General features: G+C 41.4%; 1 protein-coding gene and 1 long non-coding RNA gene across 2 annotated transcripts in view; one reads left to right on the forward strand and one right to left on the reverse strand.

The window, feature by feature from the left end:
* Positions 1-20,873, forward strand: part of AKAP6 (A-kinase anchoring protein 6) — a 413,166-nt gene that overhangs the window by 390,208 nt on the left and 2,085 nt on the right. Inside the window, exon 14 of the mRNA XM_037900577.2 lies at positions 5,308-8,731. Coding sequence (XP_037756505.1) covers positions 5,308-8,691 — 3,384 coding nt within the window. The 3' untranslated portion in view covers positions 8,692-8,731. The remainder of the gene's footprint in view (positions 1-5,307; positions 8,732-20,873) is intronic.
* LOC122466159 overlaps positions 1-20,873 on the reverse strand; it is a 37,271-nt gene that overhangs the window by 5,103 nt on the left and 11,295 nt on the right. Inside the window, exons 2-3 of the long non-coding RNA XR_006291464.1 lie at positions 3,297-3,371; positions 1,428-1,499 (exon numbers count right to left, since the gene is read on the reverse strand). This is a non-coding gene — a long non-coding RNA (uncharacterized LOC122466159). The remainder of the gene's footprint in view (positions 1-1,427; positions 1,500-3,296; positions 3,372-20,873) is intronic.

Raw genomic sequence — 20,873 nt, forward strand, 5'->3', positions numbered from 1 at the left:
GGGGAACAGAGTTTATATTTATTATTGTAAAAGCTCTTTTTAATGTTAATTCCTTTAAAAAAATATAATGGTACGTGGGGGTTACATTACATGGCTATTTCACCAACACAAAGTATCTGTACTGAAATAGTACATGCAAATGAGACTGAAACACAGGGAATCATTGTTTAACTTTAATAATAACTTGCTAGAGAAAAAGACAAATCCATCTCTGTATTAGTAAAGAAAACAGTACAGGAGAAATGCATTATCCTTTGAAACTTTTTTCTTTAACAATCACAGGGGATGAGGAAACAAATCTTTAAATGGTTTTACAGTATGCTTCTCCCTGATAACATGTTTAGGGTAGATCAGTGGTTTAAGCAGTAAAGCCTCTATCTTACGAATATTTAAGCACATATTTAACCTAGCTCACATGAGAAGTTCTAGTGAACATGATAGAACTACTCACGTGAGTACGGTTCTGCATGTGCAAGTTTTATTTGATCAGGGCCCAAGTTGCAAATACCTAGACTCCCTAAAACCACACATGCAAATCCCAGCAGGGTGCATTCAACTTTTCACCTTCAATTTCCGAGTCAGATACAATTTACTGTCTGATAGATTTCTGGATGGAACCTTAGAAGGCTATCTGCTATTTGCTCAATGGCAATATTATAGACGCAGTGGTATATATAATATGGATAGATGTATGTCTTGGCTTGTTAGGTCAAAAAATATTTCTCTTGTCTGCATGTGTGCCGTTTGGCTGTTGAACTCCACACCAGATGGGGTTGCATTTAATAGTGTTGGTATATAATTTGTGGTGTACTTTGTGATCTTTTGAGACTACATATACTCTCTTAAATTATTATTTGTATTAGGCCAAATCCTGAGATCTTTACTCAGTTGGGAGGGATTTTCAAAAGTGCTCACTCTTAGCTTTTTTTTACGATTGATTTCAAGGAGAGCACTCAGGTCAACATGAAGTGCTTAGCAAAATTCCACCCAATTTCTACTCTGTCCTTGGTCAAGCAAACTCCCATTGCTGGCAAGTCCCTTACCCCAGGATTCAGCCCATTATTTGATCTGGGCCCTGAAATTAGAACTAAAATGCTGGGCCAGATCCTCAGCTGGTGTAAATAAAACAAGCTCCTCTGAAGTCAATGGAGCTTCAGCAGTAGCTCTGTCCCACTGGGTTCTTAAGGATACTCATTGTTAAAAGGGTGAGATATATAAAACAAATTGAAGTGGTAAAGTACTGAAATATCAGGCAGCTTAAATACTCACAGGCAATCAGTTAAACCAGCTAATTTCCAAAGAAGTATATGTAGGTGTCATAGATTCCTCTCCCCAACAGTTTGATACCCAGGGTGAATGCCACAGAAGTTATTGGGATTTTTGTCTCTGACTTCAATGGGGCCATGATTTCACCCTGTAGAACTCACCGTTGTGAAGAAGCCGGGCGCTTTCTAGAACTCTGCAGATTGTCCTTCAGTGGTAATCCCCATTTGGTTGTGCTAGAATCAGAAAATGTTTTCAGTATCCTCTTGTATCTGGTTTTCAGGATCAGGACATCTGGCTATAATGGACTGTTCATTTCTTGGGTAATGTGACTCAAGGAGTGATACCTTGGGCCAGAGTAAGTCAAATGCCCCTGGAATCAGCAGATGCAATTTCCATGAAGGACCGTAGTCAGCACTGATTGAGGTGGTGTAAATTACATGGTATAATTTTGAAGTCAGTGGAGTTTTGCCCATTTATACCACCTGAGGATCTGGCCTTTCATGCACAAATCTTTTATTTTCTAGAGCAGTTAACTAAATACCCACCCTTTTGCTCTAAGATGTCAAGTAATTTCTAGCTATTTAATTCTCAGAATGGGAGAAAAATAAAATTAGAGAAGAAATTAGAGGGGAAAGTTTTTTCATAGGTCACTGCCAGGTGTGTGGGACCAACCCTGAAAAACTGTCTGGAGTTATTCCAAACATTATCTCATTGAATGCCAGCTTAGTATCTCTGCCATAGGAAGAAGAAGAAAGACCCACGACATTAGAGAGAGATGAAAGGAAAGCAGTGAAAAGAAACTGCTGCCATTTCTTTTACTCCCTATCTTGACTCTCCTTCCAAGAAACATTAATTCAGACATTTAGAATGTAGCACAGACATTAGGGGCCAACAATAGTGGGGAGGAGAAGGGCTCAGTCTCCCACCCTCTGGAAGTTTAGAAGTAAAAGGTTCCATCTTGTCTGCAATTTCAGATGTTCTACTGAAAAATCCACAAGGTCTAATTTAATAAAATAACCATAAATCTGATGCCCTGGCATCCTGCCTATGCATTTAGGGGCCTGTTCAGGAAGACATTTCACATTACACAAAGTCTTCTGAAATTTCTGATTTCCCCCTGCTGCCATCATCAGTGCAACCACAGTGGGACATGGTGTGCCACACTGTTCAGCACTTCACTAAGCCATACACCCTCCCTGCTGCTGCTCTCCCAGGCTGATGTCATGGTGTCCGAACTCCTTCCGTTATTTGAGTAGCCTGCCTGATTTTGTAAAAGGAAGGGGAAAATGTACTCTGTGGCCAACAATGTGAAATGATTTATAATAGCGTTTCAGTGACTTGAGCTGGGTGTTTCTTCTTTTGGAAAAAACTTACTCTCAGAAAACCGTATACATCTAAATGATAAAAAGTAGGCTTTGACGTAACAGAGCACTCCGTTAAGATGAATGGGCTGAGGTCACATTTTTGTGTGTGTTTTATTGTTTCGGTCTGTCTGACTTGCAGAACAAACAAGGCAGCAGAGTGCTAATTTACAGTGGGAAGGTTATCTTCCTAACCAGAAAGAGCCAAATGTATTTCTGAGAAATAAAATCTGATTCTACAGCACATAAAATCTGTGGAATCTGCTGCGGATTTCCTGCCTTCACAGATTTTTTTTGCAGTTGACAGCAGCTTAAAGCAGTAAAAATCAAATGATTTTTGCGACAGTTTGTAGTAATGCATCCCAAATGCTAATGTCTGGAGTAATAAGAAAATCCAGAGAGAAAAATGGGAAAAATTAGTAGACTCTCTTTAGATAACATGATTTAGACTAGTTTTTATTTAATCCTTGTAATCTTCCTGTGGCACTGAACGCTCAGGGTGTTGATAATTGGATATATGGATTTTTACTTGCGGGTTAATTGTTGGAATCTGGCCCAGGTTAGTAGTGACCAAAAGAAGTAACCATCAGAGTTGGTACCCTATATTCCCCACTTCCCCATTGACAAATCTGAGTATAGCATTCAGCTCTCCAGCCCACATCTACATACATCTAGCAAACAGGTGTTTCAGCTGGGTTTTCTGATCTGGTGAGCCATATTTAAGGGATCACGCACCAAAGTATCCTAGAAAAAAAGAGAGAATACCATAATAATTCTTTTTATAATAGACTCAGTGTTTGATAACTACACTCCCCAGTCCTCCTCTTTGCTACAGCCCAATTCTATTTCAGTATCTATTTCAGTATCTTTCTACATCAGCTGTGGTCTAGATTGTTGTTTGAGCACATGCTCAGCTCTATACATGCATATAAGAAAGCACTCTTGCCTCAGGGAACTTCCAGTCTAGTTTAGACCCAGACAATACAGTACACCTGACAACACAGTACACAGGAGAGATCGTTTTTGTGTAAGAATTTTTTCTGGATGAATTTGAAGGAAGAGAGACTGTGCCATATGTCAGAACAGGGAGACCATAAACAACTAAGAGCCATTAAACAACTAAGGATTGCAGAGCATAATAACACTCTGTGCCAAGGAGGCCAAAGGAGTAGCTGACATAGGGCTGGCTAGCTATGCTAGCTTTGTGGCCACTTTGCACCTCAGGAGCAATGCAAAGGGGCTGGAACAGAGTCAAGGATCTGGGCCATCGTCTAAATGTAAAGATACTCAGCTGTAAGGCTGGTTTCAAACAAACAAACATGTCAGGAAAATGCCTTCAGATGAATGCCATTGAAGAAAGCATTCAGCCTTACTATTCATTTCTTCAGTTGTGTTCTATCCTTGAGATATATAGATCCAGACAACGTCCTGACAAACCTTTAGCTATGGCATCATGAAAAGCAGTGTTATATTTAAGGACTTGAGTCATTGATTTCTCTTTTGCACGTCCCCATCGCTCACTGATAGCAGGTCTATCGCAGATGAGCCAAAAGTCTTCCCTAAATTGTAATTCACCCTTGCAAGATTACATGGACATGGAGAGGAAAATGAAGAGGAAGATGCCATAAGGTGAAATTCACTTGTGTCCAGAAAGCCAGCCCAAGACCTGTGTACCACTTAGGTTTTTTTTATGAAAGCTTCAATGTGGGACTGAACAGGTGTGCTCTGGCCTTGTGCTGACTTTCTGAATGGGTTGCCATCGTGTTTCCTTTCACACAGGTCTGTTTCTGTTTATTGCTAGAAGAAAATATTCTTGAGATTAGCTTTAAGTGTTGTATACACATAATTACAAATATTATTGGAAAGTGACAAAAGTCTTTAAAAAAAAAAAGTCTAGCTCAGTTATTTATTAGCACTTTCCCAGAGTACAGTGTCAGCACAGACAATATTTGAAATGAATGTTGTATTTGATTAGACTGATTGATTGTTCTCACCGCTGAGGATTTAGCATTCATTAGTCATACTAACCAGTCATTAGTACTGCCTTTATCAGCAAGCAAAGAATAAACAGAAATTCTAATAAAAATTCATCACAGTGAATGTACTCCATACCTAAGCAAGTTTTATGACTGTCAGTGTATTAGATTAGCTGTTATAACATTGGCAGCATAAAAGTTTCTGTTATAAAAAGTTTAAAATCCTTTAATGGTTGTTTACTTTGAATCTAGACGCTTTTAAATTTAAGTAGGCTAAACAGATAATCTCTCAAATCCAACATAATAAAGTGCTAATAGTTATTTTTTACCTACTGATATATTTGTATGAGATCCCTTTTAGCTATTAGACTTGTGGTTTCCTAAGCAAGTTGTACTAACCTGATTTATCAAAAATAATCTCTATGGGAGAGAAATCAAAATCCTGTATCAGAGGTTTTCAATCAAACAGCAAACGTATTCTGGTATATACAAAAAAAAGTACAAAAATGGAGACCATGTTTACATTTAACTGATTTCACTCTCATATGTCCATTTTAACTTTACTTTAATATCGTGGTAAGTGGTCCAAAGAAATAAGCACTTTCACTGCCTTTAATTTACATGCGTTCAGTGTATTTATCCTTATTTCTCTAGTAATTTTTTTAATGTATAATTATTTTTTAATCTTTGTAATTTTTTTACAGGAGCCCCTGAATGTTATTGATCCTGGTTTGATGGACCTAAATGGTCCAAATGAAGATGCATTAGAATGGGATGAAACTGATATAAGTCATAAGCTGATTAGTATTAATGAAGAATTAAATGAACTTGATCAAGAACAAAAGCAGGATCATCCAAAACAGAAATCTGCTTCAGAAGACTGTGGTAGTAATGACTTGAATCAAGAAGAACGTATGAGTGATCATGAAACTCCTCTGTATTGTTCCAGCATTACATCACCTCCTAGCCCTCACATTTACCAAGTGTATAGCCTTCACAATGTAGAGTTATCAGGAAAAAAACATATACCTTTCTTGCAAAAGACTTCAAACTTCCCCAGTGTAACACAGTCTAATATTTTAAATAAAAGCCTTAAGGACTCCCCACTTTCCTCTACCAAATCTCTGCCAGACCTAATAGGCAGGACCACTTTGGCAAAACCATTCAATTATATGTACCATAGTGGAAATATAAGCAGACATTCTGAGAGTGAAAGCAGAATAGTCAGTGAAGGTGATACAGAAACTTCAAACAATTCTGAAAATTTTTTGTTAAATGATATTGAAGGAACCGAGAGTAATCCTGAAATTGGGCCTCTGGAAGCCCATATGAGTGACATAGTTGATGTGATAAAACAAAAAATTAAACAAGAAGAAGAGGACCATATTACACTTTCAAATAATTGTCACTCAACTTCTTCTGCATGTTGTGCAAGTGGAAAAGAGGGAGATCTAAATGGTGCTACCCAACATACCTCTGATTGTTTGGAAGAAGAATTACAAGGAAAACATGATGTGTTTACATTTTATGATTACTCTTATCTCCAAGGCGCCAAACTTAAATTGCCAGTGATGATGAAACAATCACAAACTGACAAAGCATGTACAGGGGGCACTTTACTTCATGGTTTTTATTTTGATAAAATACCCTGTAAAGCTGAACATCAATCTGCAGAGTTACACCCAGATGAGTTTATGCATGAACTTACTTTGGCAAGTGTCTCCAGAGAATCAGATCCCACTTCTTGCAAATCTGTGGAGAGTGCTAGGAAATTAACTGATATACAGAATGCAAAACAGGTTTCACCTTTATCTCATAGCTCTTCATTAGAATCTCTTTCTGTGGCAGGTGATTTGTTTGGCTCAAGTATTTTTAAAGCTGGCGATGGTCTTCAGCGAAGCACATCTTTGGAAAGCTGGTTGACTTCATACAAAAGCAATGAAGATCTTTTTAGTCATCATGGCTCAGGAGACATAAGTGCAAGCAGTGATTCTGTTGGAGAACTCAGCAAAAGGACATTAGACCTCCTGAATCGTTTAGAGAATATCCAGAGCCCTTTAGACCAAAAGATAAAGCGCAGCATTTCCGATATCACACTCCAAAGTAGCTCACAAAAAATGTCATTAGCGGGACAGTTAGCACTAGATATTGCATCCTCAATCAACGAAGATTCAGCTGCTTCTCTCACTGAACTCAGCAGCAGTGAGGACCTTTCTCTTTGCTCTGAGGACATTGTATTGCACAGAAATAAAGTGCCAGATTCAAATGCATCATTTAGGAAACATCTTAATCGGTCAGTAGCTGATGAGAGTGATGTCAATGTCAGCATGATTGTTAATGTCTCCTGCACGTCTGCTTGCACTGATGATGAAGATGACAGTGATTTGCTTTCAAGTTCTACCCTGACCTTGACAGAGGAGGACCTGGGCATCAAAGATGAAGATGATGACTCCAGTATTGCAACTGATGAGGATATTTATGAAGAGTGCAATTTAATTTCTGGACTTGATTACATAAAGAATGAACTCCAGACTTGGATTAGACCAAAATTTTCTTTGACAAGGGAGAAGAGAAGATGCAACCTCAGTGACAAAATTCAGTGCAGTAAAGATGTAAGTAGCAATGAGACATCAAAAGCAATAGATACATTGAGCACTGAAACACTTTTGAATGGTTCAGTATATAAGCTACCAGAAAATAATGGCAACAGTAAAAACTTATCAGATGGTCATGAACTGGGGCCAAAAAGTCAGACTAAAAAGGATAGTTCTCAGGCTGCTAAAGATCAGTTTGTGGATGACATAGAGAATGGAAATGTTGAAAATACTCCAGACAGTCAAAAGGAAGAGCTTATTAGAACTTCATCCGCTCCCAAAAATCTTGGCTTACTTGATGGTAAGGGACCTGAAAATGAAAGTTGCATCTGCGAAGCATTTACAGATAGTTCAGATGATTCACATATGGATGGTAAAGAGACTGTTCAACCATCAAATATATCCACAAGTCTTCTACAAGAATGTCAAAATCATCTTCAGTCTGACGATCATTGCATTGCTTATACTCCCACTAGAAAGCCTTGTATGGAGCCTGTGTCCGAAATGAGAGGTATAGATACACAAGATACTTCTTTACTAAAATATTTACCTAATGATCAACAAAGCAGAACAAGCACTATTGAAAAACCTACTGATTGCTGTGCAGCTTTTGAACCAAATGAAGCACAGGAGAATACCTCAGCGAGTGGTAGTGATTCACGTTGCAACTGTGAATCTGTTGCTTTCGATAAAAGAAATGTGGACGATTGCTCAGTGCACAGCTTTGTGATGGAGATAATTGACATGGCATCAACAGCCTTGAAGAGTAAGTCACAGCCTGAATGTGAGACAGCCACTCCTACTTCATTAACACAGATCAAGGAAAAAGTAATGGAACATTCTCACCGGCCCATACAACTAAGAAAGGGGGATTTTTATTCTTATCTTTCTCTCTCCTCTCATGATAGTGACTGTGGGGAGGTAACCAAATACATAGAGGAAAAGAGCAGTACTCCAGTGCCACTGGACTTTGCAGATGAGAGAGAAAACATTGAATGTTTTTTTGAGGCTTGTCCCGAGGAAGAGCGAGTTGAGCAGCAGCCACATTTCTCTTACACTACCCCTGAAGGATCTCTAGCATCAGGCAAAGTCCTAGAATTACTGGCTGAACCTAAAACTTCTGCTAAATGTAGTAGCTTTTCTTTCTTAAGTAATGACATTGACGTAAATGTGCCCAATCCTGCCAACCAAAAGGAATCAAACAATCTAAAAAATATTATTGATGATTCACTGACTTTGGACAGCCATAATGAAGGCTTGGACATGAATTCTCTAAAGTTTAGCACTCAAAAAAGAAGTACAGGAAAGTCACTTGGAACTGCGAAGTCTAAAGGAAGTATTGCTGCTTCTGCAAAGGCTTCAGCTATAGGTTTTCAATTAAAGCCAGACCACTGGAAAGATAAGGATGTATTGCACCAGGACACTAAAACACTTACTTGTGAAGAAAAACTCCTGAATCTTCACACTGAGAGGCACATAAATATGCACAGATAGAATGTAACCCTCCCGCGCACATACATTATCTCATAAACAGGTATGTACTATACAGTATGGCTTTGCATATGACTTATTTTTATATGTTTGTATAATGAAAGGGTATGAATCACCATCCAGGACTTTTGTTTTATGATAGCACCGTGCTTTATATATATTTGACTGATCACAATCCATCCCCAGTTTACACACCTCTGGTCAACTAATGCATTCGAGACACTGGTTTTGCCCCTCGTTGTTGCATGGACTGAAGCTCCACTCCTGTGGAACACACAAAATCCATTTCAGAGTGGTAGCCATGTTAGTCTGTATCAGCAAAAAGAATGAGGAGTACTTGTGGCACCTTAGAGACTAACAAATTTATTTGAGCATAAGCTTTTGTGGGCTAAAACCCACTTCATCGGATGCATGCAGTAGAAAATACCGTAGGACGATATATATATACACAGACCACACCACACGATCCATTGTCTACAGCCAAACTCTAAGATACAACCGCATTTGCTCCAACCCCTCAGACAGAGACAAACACCGACAAGATCTCTAGCAAGCATTCTTACAACTACAATACCCACCTGCTGAAGTGAAGAAACAGATTGACAGAGCCAGAAGAGTACCCAGAAGTCATCTACTACAGGACAGGCCCAACAAAGACATGAAACAATGGGTGTTGCCATACCAACTATAATGAGAGTAATCAGTTAAAGTGAGCTATTATCAGCAGAGAAAAAAAAACCTTCTGTAGTGATAATCAGGATGGCCCATTTCCAACAGTTGACAAGAAGGTGTGAGTAACAGTAGCGGGAAAAATAAGCATGGGGAAATAGTTTTACTTTGTGTAATGACCCATCCACTCCCCGTCTTTAGTCAAGCCTAATTTAATGGTGTCAAGTTTGCAAATTAATTCCAACTCAACAGTTTCTCATTGGAGTCTGTTTTTGAAGGTTTTTTTGTTGTAGTATTGCGACTTTTAGGTCTGTAGTCGAGTGACCGGGGAGAGTGAAGTGTTCTCCGACTGGTTTTTGAATGTTATAATTCTTGATGTCTGATTTGTGTCCACTTATTCTTTTACGTAGAGACTGTCCGGTTTCGCCAATGTACATGGCAGAGGGGTGTTGCTGGCACATGATGGCATATGTCACATTGGTAGATGTGCAGGTGAACGAGCCTTTGATAGTGTGGCTGATGTGATTAAGTCCTATGATGGTGTTCCCTGAATAGATATGTGGACACAGTTGGCAACGGGCTTTGTTGCAAGGAAAGGTTCCTGGGTTTGTGTTTTTGTTATGTGGTGTGTGGTTGCTGGTGAGCATTTGCTTCAGGTTGGGGGGCTCTCTGTAAGCAAGGACTGGCCTGTCTCCCAAGATCTGTGAGAGTGAGGGATGGTCCTGAAGGATAGGTTGTAGATCCTTGATGATGCGCTGGAGACGTTTTAGTTGGGGCTGAAGGTGATGGCTAGTGGTGTTCTGTTACTTTCTTTGTTGGGCCTGTCCTGTAGTAGGTGACTTCTGGGTACTCTTCTGGCTCTGTCAATCTGTTTCTTCACTTCAGCAGGTGGATATTGTGGTTGTAAGAATGCTTGATAGAGATCTTGTAGGTGTTTGTCTCTGTCTGAGGGGTTGGAGCAAGTGCGGTTGTATCTGTAGACAATGGAATTATGTGGTGTGGTCTGGATGAAAGCTGGAGGCATGTAGGTAGGCATAGTGGTCAGTAGGTTTCTGGTATAGGGTGGTGTTTATGTGACCATCGCTTATTAGCACCGGAGTGTCCAGGAAGTGGATCTCTTGTGTGGACTGGTCCAGGCTGAGGTTGATGGTGGGATGGAAATTGTTGAAATCATGGTGGAATTCCTCAAGAGCTTCTTTTCCATGGGTCCAGATGATGAAGATGTCATCAATGTAGCGCAAGTAGAGTAGGGGTGTTAGGGGACCAGAGCTGAGGAAGCGTCGTTCAACTGTTGGAAATGGGCCATTCTGATTATCAATACAAAAGGGGTTTTTTTTGTTTTTGTTTTTTTCTCCTGCTGATAATAGCTCACCTTAACTGGTTACTCTCGTTATAGTGGGTATGGCAACACCCATTTTTTCATGTTCTCTGTGTATATATATATATCTTCCTACTGTATTTTCCACTGCATGCATCCGATGAAGTGGGTTTTAGCCCACGAAAGCTTATGCTCAAATAAACTTGTTAGTCGCTCAGGTGCCACAAGTACTCCTTTTCACAAAATCCATTGGAGTCAAACTTCTGTTCTGCTGAGTATGGGAATTCCATAGGGTTGATATTCCCAGGTAGCTTCCATTCTCCCTCTTATGCTGCTGAGCTGTCCAGCCTTGTAGAAGCTGTCTCTACCCAGGGACACCCCCTTCTCCGCTCTTCTCCATAGTCAGCTGGTCTTCTGCTATAATCACCGACCCTCTGTTTGCCAAACTTCTGATTTTCCAAACGTTTTGGGTATCCCATGAAGCCTTCATAATATCAGTGCTCTACTGTGTTTGCAAATAATCTTGTGAAAGCAAACCCCTGGGATAGTGGCTAACCAGATTAAATGGAGAGGTATTAATTTATCTGTTAATGTCTATATCCTATGATTCTGGATTTAAACCTGCTAAGCAATTATGAAGAAAAAGGAATGACAGGCCAAATGATTAGTGTTACCAAAATTAGAAACTTTACCATAAGGGTTATTGCAAATGCAAGACTAAGGTTGTACAGTAAAGACACAAACGTAGAGGAAGGTGAAAAGTAAAGGCTATAATAGCAATCTTAATTGCTCCTTTCTGGTATATTTTGTGATGTATATTTTGGAACATAAGTAGTAGAGATGAGCCTAAGATGAGAAGTTTGGCTCCAATCTTTGCCAAAGTTTGAAGGAGTTCAGATCGGGTTTTCTGGCTCACATAAATCTCTAATGAAAAGAAATATTAAACAGCATATTTAGCCAGAAAAACAAACAGCATATGGCCCAGCTGCTTTGCACCTCACCACTAATCCAAAGTGGCGCTAGAGCCAACATAGGTGGCTAGGCAAGAATCACATTAGTGCAGAGGGATCTTCCAACAGTTTACAGCCAGCATAGCGGCACCTATGCCACACTCAGCCCAGCTGCATGTGCAAGGGGTGTGACTGGGAGAAAGGAAGTGTGATCAGTGTTTTCTTTCCCTTCATGGGTCCCTGGCTGCCATATTGACCTCTTGAGGTCTTTGGTACGCAATGACCTAGAATTGGGGGACTGCCAACTCCACCTTTGCATCCCCATTTCTGAGCTGTGTCATGTGCTCCTCAGATGTATCAAAGGAGTTGGACCTATATATACAAAATGAGATTGTTGTTTTTGGAAGTGTAACTTTTGCATTTCCTGAGCTAATATGACATTACTATAGTTTTTGTCTATACTTGTATGATTCTCCGTATGCACACATATACTTGTGCATCCGCTAAAACTTTATTATTTCATCAACAATTATCTGACACATCCCAAATGATATTTTCATAAGCAAACTATGGAAATATGGTCTCGTTGAAATTACTGTAAGGATGGGGCTAAACTGGTTGAAAGATCACACTCAGAGTAGTTATCAGTGGTTCTCTGTCAATCTGGGGGGATGTATCTAGTGGAGTCTTGCAGGGGTCAGTCTTGGGTCCTGTATTATTCAATATTTTCCTTAATGACTTGGATAATGGACTGGAGAGTGTGCTTGTAAAATTTGCGGATGACACCAAGCATGGGAGGGGTTGCTAGCACTTTGGAGGACAGGATTAGAATTTAAAATGACCTTGACAAATTGGAATATTGGTCTGAATTCAACAAGATGAAAGTAAATAAAAACAAGTGTGAAGTACTACAGTTAGTAAGAAGAAAATCAAAGGCACAGATACAAAATGGGGAATAACTGGCTAGGTAGTGGTACTGCTGAAAAGGATCTGGGGTTATAGTGGATCACAAATTGAACAGAAGTCAACAGTGGGAATGCAGTTGCAAAAAAGTCTAATATCATTCTGGGGTGTATTAACAGGAGACTTAGTATGCAAGATATGGGAGGTAATTGTCCTGCTTTACTTAGCACTGGTGAGGCTTCAGCTGGAGTACTATGTCCTGTTCTGGGTGCCACACTGTAAGACAGAATCTTTGGAGAGAGTCCAGAGGACAGCAACAAAAATGATAAAAAGTTTAGAAAACCTGACCTATCGAGAAAGATTTAAAAAATGGGCATGTTTAGTCTTGAGAAAAGAAGACTGGGGGCAGACCTGATAGTCTTCAAATATGCTAAGGGCTGTTATAAAGAGGACTGTGATCAGTTGTGCTGAATGTCTTCTGTAGGTAGAACAAGAAGTAGTCAGCTTAAACTGAAGCAAGGGAGGTTTAGTTAGAGATTAGCAAAAGCTTTGTGACTATATGGATAGTTAAGCTCTGGAATAGGCTTCCAAGGGAGATTGAGGAACCCCCACATTGGAGGTTTTTAAGAACATGTTGGACAAACACCTGTCAGGGATGGTCTATATATAGATGGTCCTGCCTTAGTGCAGGGGGCTAGACTAGATGACCTCTCTAAGGCCTTGTCTACACTACGAAATTAGGTCGAATTTATAGAAGTCGGTTTTGTAGAAAGCGTTTTTATACAGTCGATTGTGTGTGTCCCCACACAAATGCTCTAAGTGCATGTAGTTGGCGGAGTGTGTCCACAGTACCAAGGCAACCATCGACTTCCAGAGCATTGCACTGTGGGTAGCTATCCCACAGTTCCTGCAGTCTCTGCCGCCCATTTGAATTCTGGGTAGAAATCCCAGTGCCTGATGGGGCTAAAACATTGTCACGGTGGTTCTGGGTACATATCGTCAGGCCCCTCCGTGAAAGCAAGGGCAGACAATCGTTTTGAGCCTTTTTTCTTGAGTTACCTGTGCAGACGCCATACCACGGCAAGCATGGAGCCCGCTCAGCTCACTGTCACTGTACTTCTCCTGGGTGCTGGCAGACGCGGTACTGCATTGCTACCCAGCAGCAGTTTATTGCCTTTTGGCAGCAGACAGTGCAGTCTGACTGGTAGCCACCATCGACATAGTCCTGGGTGCTCTTTTAACAGACCTCGATGAGGTCTAGGGCGCCTGGGCAAACATGGGAGTGACTCAGCCAGGTCATTTCCCTTTTAAGTTTCGTCTCATGGCGATTCAATCCTACCGGCAGTGCACTGTCTTTTAATCTGAAGCCAGCAGAAGACGATGGCCAGCAGTCATCCTGCACCGTCTCCTGCCGAGCACCCAGGAGATGATGATGGCTAGCGGTCGTACTGCACAGTCTGCTGCCAGCAAGATGTATAAAGATAGATGAAGTGGATCAAAACAAGAAATAGACCAGATTTGTTTTGTATTCATTTTCTCCTCCCTCCCTCTGTGAAATCAACGGTCTGCTAAACCCAGTTTTGAGTTCTATCCTTGAGGTTTTGAGTTCTATCCTTGAGGGGACCATTCTGTTTCTCGTAAAGCCACCCCCTTTGTTGATTTTAATTCCCTGTAAGCCATGTTGTCAGTCACCCCTCCCTCTGCCAGAGCAATGGCAAACAATCGTTTCGTGCCCTTTTCCCTGGATTGCCCGAGCAGGAGCAGACGCCATAGCACAGCAAGTATGGAGCCCGTTCAGCTCACCCCAGCAGTTATGACCATTGTAAACACCTCGTGCATTATCATGCAGTGTATGCAGAACCAGCACCTGAAAAACCAGGCGGGGAGGTGACGGCAGCGTGGTGATGAGGACATGGACACACTTTTCTCTAAAACCGCATTCCCCCGCAATTTGGAGATCATGGTGTTAATGGGGCACGCTCATGCCATGGAACGCCGATTCTGGGCCCAGGAAACAAGCACAGAGTGGTGGGACCGCATAGCGTTGCGGGTCTGGGATGATTTCCAGTGGCTCCGAAACTTTTGCATGCGTATGGGCACTTTCATGGAACTTTGTGACTTGCTTTCCCCTGCCCTGAAGCGCAAGAATACCAAGATGAAAGCAGCCCTCACAGTTCACAAGCGAGTGGCAATAGCCCTGTGGAAGCTTGCAACACCAGACAGCTACTGGTCAGTCAGTAATCAATTTGGAGTGGGCAAATCTACTGTGGGGGTTGCTGTGATGCAAGTAGCCAACGCAATCATTGACCATCTGCTATCAAGAGTAGTGACTCTGGGAAATATGTGGGTCATACTAGATGGCTTTGCTGCAATGGGATTCCCTAACTGTGGTGGGGCCATAGACGGAACCCATATCCCTATCTTGGAACCGGACCACCAGGGCAGCTAGTACATAAACCACAAGGGGTACTTTTCAATAGTGCTGCAAGCACTGGTGGATCACAAGGGACGTTTCACCAACATCAACATGGGATGGCTGGGAAAGGTTCATGACGCTCGCGTCTTCAGGAACTCTGGTCTGTTTAAAAAGCTGCAGGAAGGGATTTACTTCCCAGACCAGAAAATAACTGTTGGGGATGTTGAAATGCCAATAGTTATCCTTGGGGACCCAGCGTACCCCTTAATGCCCTGGCTCATGAAGCCGTACACAGGCACCCTGGACAGTAGTCAGGAGCTGTTCAACTATAGGCTGAGCAAGTGCAGAATGGTGGTAGTGTGTGCATTTGGACGTTTAAAGGGTTGCTGGCACAGTTTACTGACTCGCTCAGACCTCAGCGAAACCAATATTCCCATTGTTATTGCTGCTTGCTGTGCGCTCCACAATCTCTGTGAGAGTAAGGGGGAGACGTTTATGGCGGGGTGGGAGGTTGATGCAAATCGCCTGGCTGCTGAATACACGCAGCCAGACACCAGGGCGGTTAGAAGAGCACAGCAGGAAGCGGTGCGCATCAGAGAAGCTTTGAAAATCAGTTTCATGGTTGGCCAGGGTACCGTGTGACACTTCTGTTTGTTTCTCCTTGATGAAAACCCGCCCCCTTGGTTGACTCTAATTCCCTGTAAGCCACCCACCCTCCCCCCTTCGATCACAGCTTCCTTGCAAAGGAAATAAAGTCACTATCATTTAAAAAAACATGTATTCTTTATTAATTGATTATAAAAATAGGGAGATAACTCACAAGGTAGCCCGGGTGGGGTGTGGGAGGAGGGTAGGAGGGAAGGAAAAGGCCACTTTAAAACTTGTTAAATGCCAGCCTTCTGTTGCTTGGGCTGTCCGCTGGGGTGGAGTGGTTGAGTGCCCGGAGCCTCCCACCCTGCCTTCTTGGGCGTCTGGGTGGGGAGGCTATGGAACTTGGGGAGGAGGGAGGGCGGTTAAGCAGGGGCTGCAGTGGCAGTCTGTGATCCTGTTGCCGTTCATGAACCTCCACCAGACACCGGAGCATGTCCGTTTGATCCTGCAGTATCCCCAGCGTTTCCTCATGCCTCCTCTGATCTTCCTGCCACCACCTCTCCTCACGTTCATCAGCCACTGTCCTGTACTCTGCTATTGTGTCTCTCCACACAGCTCTGTCAGTGCCGGACAACATGAGCTCAGAGAACACGTCATCGTGCGTGTGTTTTTTTCGCCGCCTTATCTGACATAGCTTCTGGGATGGAGGAGGGAGGCTTGAAACATTTGCAGCTGCTGGAGGAAAAAAAGGGAGTGAAGTATTAAAAAAGATACATTTTACAGAACAATGGCTATACTCTTTCACGGTGAACAACACTATTCACATTACATAGCACATGAGATTTTGGTAGAAGGTCGCATTTTGCATCTTATATTGAGTGCCTGCGGCTTTGGTGTTAGAGATCACACACGCAGGGCTGGGCAACAGAATTCGGCCTGCAGGCAGCCATGGTAAGCCATAGTCTTTCGGCTTCTGCAACCTTCATAACAGCAGCACCCTCCTTTCCCATACCAAGCAAAGCCCGTTGAGTTGGCCATTTACTGCTGCAGTTTTCCTGTTAACGAGCAGCAGCAGAAACCAAACTAACCCCCTCCCCCCATCCAATTCTCTGGGATGATCGCTTTTCCCCTCCTCCCACCGCGTGGCTGGTATCAGGGAAAATCCCTGCTAGCCAAACGCGAACAGCTCAGTGCCAATGCCCCCCCCCCACTGCATGGCTAACTGCGGGGATGATTTCTTTTCAGCCACAGGCAAACAGCCCAGTAGGAACGGCCACCTCTGAATATCCCCTTAATAAAATTCCCCTATTTCAACCAGGTTACCATGAATGATATCACTCTCCTGAGGATAACACAGAGAGCTAAAGAACGGATGTTGCTTGAATGCCAGCAAACACCGGGACCATACACTGCCAGGCCTTGTCATGCAATGATACAAGATTACTTGCTACTAGCATGGCGTGGTAAAGTGTCCTACCATGGAGGACGGAATAAGGCTGCTCTCCCCAGAAACCTTCTGCAAAGGCTTTTACCGTACCTCCAGGACAGCTTCATGGAGATGTCCCTGGAGGATTTCCGCTCCATCCCCAGACATGTTAACAGACTTTTCCAGTAGCTGTACTGGCCACGAATGCATCCCAAGTCCTCAGGGCTACTTAATCATTAAAAAACGCTTGCTTTTATAACATGTATTATATTTTAAAAAGGTACACTCACCAGAGGTCCCTTCTCCGGCTTGGTTGGGTTGGGAGGGTATTTCAGTCAGGGTGATAAAAATATCCTGGCTGTCGGGGAAAACGGTGTGCTGTGTGCTCTCCCCAAGCTCGTCGTCCTCCTCATCTTCCCCATCTGCAAAATCCTCAGCCATGGAGGAGAGTATCCCATCCTCAGAGTCCACGGACAGGGGTGGGGTAGTGGTGGTGGCCCCCCCTAGAATTGCATGCAGCTCAGCGTAGAAGCAGCATGTCTGGGGCTCTGTCCTGGAGTGTCAGTTTGATTCTTTGGTTTTCTGGTACACTTATCTGAGCTCCTTAAGTTTCACGCGGCACTGTGTTGCATCCCTGAGGCGGCCTCTTTCCCTCATGGCCTCTGAGATTTTTTGAAATGTTTTGGCATTTCATCTTTTGGAACGTAGTTCTGATAGCATGGATTCCTCTCCCCATACAGCGATCAGATCCAGTACCTCCCGTTCGGTCCATGCTGGAGCTCTTTTTCGATTCTGGAACTGCAGGGTCACCTGTGCTGATGAGCTCACCTGGTCAAACAGGAAATGAGATTCAAAAGTTCCCAGGGCTTTTCCTGTACACCTGGCCAGTGCATCCGAGTTCAGAGTGCTGTCCAGAGCAGTCACAATGGTGCACTGTGGGATAGCTCCCGGAGGCAAATACCTTCGAATTGCGTCCACCTAACCCTAATTCAAAATGGCGATGTCGATTTCAGCGCTAATCCCCTCGTTGGGGAGGAGTACAGAAATTGGTTTTAAGAGCCCTTTATGTCGAAAAAATGGCTTTGTTGTGTGGATGGGTGCAGGGTTAATTCAGATTTAATGCTGCTAAATCCGACAAACTCGCAGTGTAGACCAGGCCTTAGTCCCTTTCAGCCCTATATTTCTGTCATTCTGTGATCTTTATCCTGACACTTTCCTTTGCACGTATGCGTGTATAATGTTGCATTATATTGGAATTGTGACATCAGAGGAAAGATGCTTGAACAGCTTTTGGGTCTTCACAACCTGACAATTGCCAATTAAGCTCATACTTAAATGAAACCTTAATACACATCTACTGGCTTAGTTACACCATCCACATCAAAATCACTGGAGAAGTAGCTGAAATTCAACTGGGAAATTACAAAGGAGATGGATTAGAGTATATGATCAAGTGCCTATATTCTGAGGACTATGTATATATGGAAATATCTATATGAAAAGTGAGATGAGGACAAAAGGCTCAAGTTTGTAAGTTTATACAGCAGACGTAAAGTAAATTTGAATTAATCTTGTGTTAGATTTCATCACTTAATTATTATTATATTAACCTGAGAAACAGAATTACCATAGTGTGTGGTGACTTGCCTGTTCTTCTTGCCCTCATTCTTTCACTAATGAGGATAGTAATATAACTTTGCACTTCAATAGTGCTTTTCATCTGAGAATCTCAAAGCACTGCATAAACTTGCCATCCACTGTTACAGACATTACAGTTACTTACATGGTAGCAAGCTGTGTTTTCATTAATACTAGGTTATGGCAACATACAGTTAATCAGGCCTGAGGACCAGAATTGAGTATAAAGAATAGAGATATTTATACACCCTCATGCAATGCAGTGAAAGGAAATGCTGAGAATGTACATGATGGTTTGATGGAGTCAAAGCATAATTTTTATTTTGCCTTAAGGTTACAGGCTTTTTTAAATAATAAAAAGCCCTTTTTATTACATGCCACTCTTTATTTAAGAAACTATTTATTGTTTGTTAGATGTTATATAGTATTGTTTCTATTAAAATTACACATAGATTTTATTATGCCTAGCTGCAATGCTGGGAATGTACCTCAAGTAAGTAAAAAGATGAAAATCCATGCTGCCACATAGGAGATCTGTGTTTCACTGAAGTCTGAATTCCCGGGGAATGAATTACAGAAGCAATCTATCCTAATTTGTTAACTTATTCAAATAACAGTTATTATACTTAACTATGCTAAAGATTATCTTTTTGGTGGCAGATTGTTTATTTTTTGATGAGCCTAATTACTGATTTTCTAAAGGTAATTTACATTTATTACTAATACATCTTTTAAAATGTGACAGATAAATGTTGTTCCCATAAGTATATTATGAAAAAAGTTACTATTTAAAAACACATTATTTAATTTGAAAGATAAATGGCAAACACCATTATTTTTTTCCTGTAGCACCTGTGCTGTAAGCTCATTAAAATGTGTAATTCCAAGTGTAGCTGCAATACTAACAGAAAAATAATCTATAATATAGGTACACTCTAAAAATATACTCAGAATGCAAAGCTGACAAAAGGCCTACTTACTAATGTAGCTTGGCTAATTTTATCTTCTTTCAGGGCTATGTTTGCCTTGGTTGTAGAAGAGGATAAAAGCTACAGTGGAGAAAATATATTTTCTACCAAATATATCTAAATTGCAATCTTGTTCTTTATCAGTTTGCTGTAAAACTGACCATTAAGGGAAAGTAACAGCAATTCTATAACCAGCTTCAAAAATACCTCTATCAGAACTGATTATTCTACTATATAAGCCAATATACAGCAGAGGTGCTCAGAAAGCGATACTGATTTTGTTTCTCAAGGAGGTGACAGCTTGAAAGAACAGCCTTCCTGCATATAAGATCATGCAATCTTTTGCTGTCACTATGACCCATGACTCACCAATGGAATCAGGATTCGTAGTCATATATTCAGTGTGTGCAGGGATCAATCCATTACAGGACCTTATGTGATGTTCCTAGAGTCTTTTCTGGAAAATGCATTAGATTTCTGTGTGCGATCTGTTATGGTCACACGTAAGTCAGAAAAGATATTTCCTTCCTTTTATATAGAACATACAATTTAAATTTCACATACATTGGAAAAAAATTATTACTTGGTCTTAAGAAAAATGAACTGGTTTTATCCCACAATCCTGCAGCAGGAGTTAAAATATCCTGCAACTGACCGTAGCCAGGAAGAACCTAGAGGGAAAGGATGATCCTGTGACTAAAGCACAAGATTGCTAGTCAATCTGGCTGCTATTCCAAGCTCTGCCATGGACTTTTTGTATGGCCTTGAGCAGATCACTCAATCTCTTTCTGCCTCAGTTTCTTTAACAATGAAATATCGGGGATAATAATTGAAGGGGGGGAGTTCTGAGGCTTAAATCATTTACCAAAAACTGTTTTGAGATCCACGGCTAGAATATGATATCTAAATGCAAAGTATTAGTAGTTATGTAATTCTATGAAAAAACCAGTATTCAAGGCCAGTGGAATACAGACACTAACCTATAATAATTTAAATATAAAAAAATTAGGCTGCAGGAATTAACTAAGCCTTTTCTGACCGTTTGTCTTTGCAGATTTAATAGGGCACTGGAAACAACAGTGCTTCTTTACCTTTGTTTACAACATAGTCATGATACTTTATTTCAGTATAGCAGAAGATTCCACCGGAGGACTTATTTAAAAACTTAATAATACCTAGATGGTAGAAATAGCTACTTTATATTATCATCTGTGGATGTTTTGATTTTGGAAAAAGGTACTGTCCAACAGGGAGACTTTTCTCACTATAGCTCTGATTAAAACCCATGCCAAAGTTTTTAAAGAGC

The sequence above is a fragment of the Chelonia mydas genome, chromosome 6 (genome assembly GCF_015237465.2).
Source record: "Chelonia mydas isolate rCheMyd1 chromosome 6, rCheMyd1.pri.v2, whole genome shotgun sequence".
Taxonomy (NCBI): Eukaryota; Metazoa; Chordata; order Testudines; family Cheloniidae; genus Chelonia; species Chelonia mydas.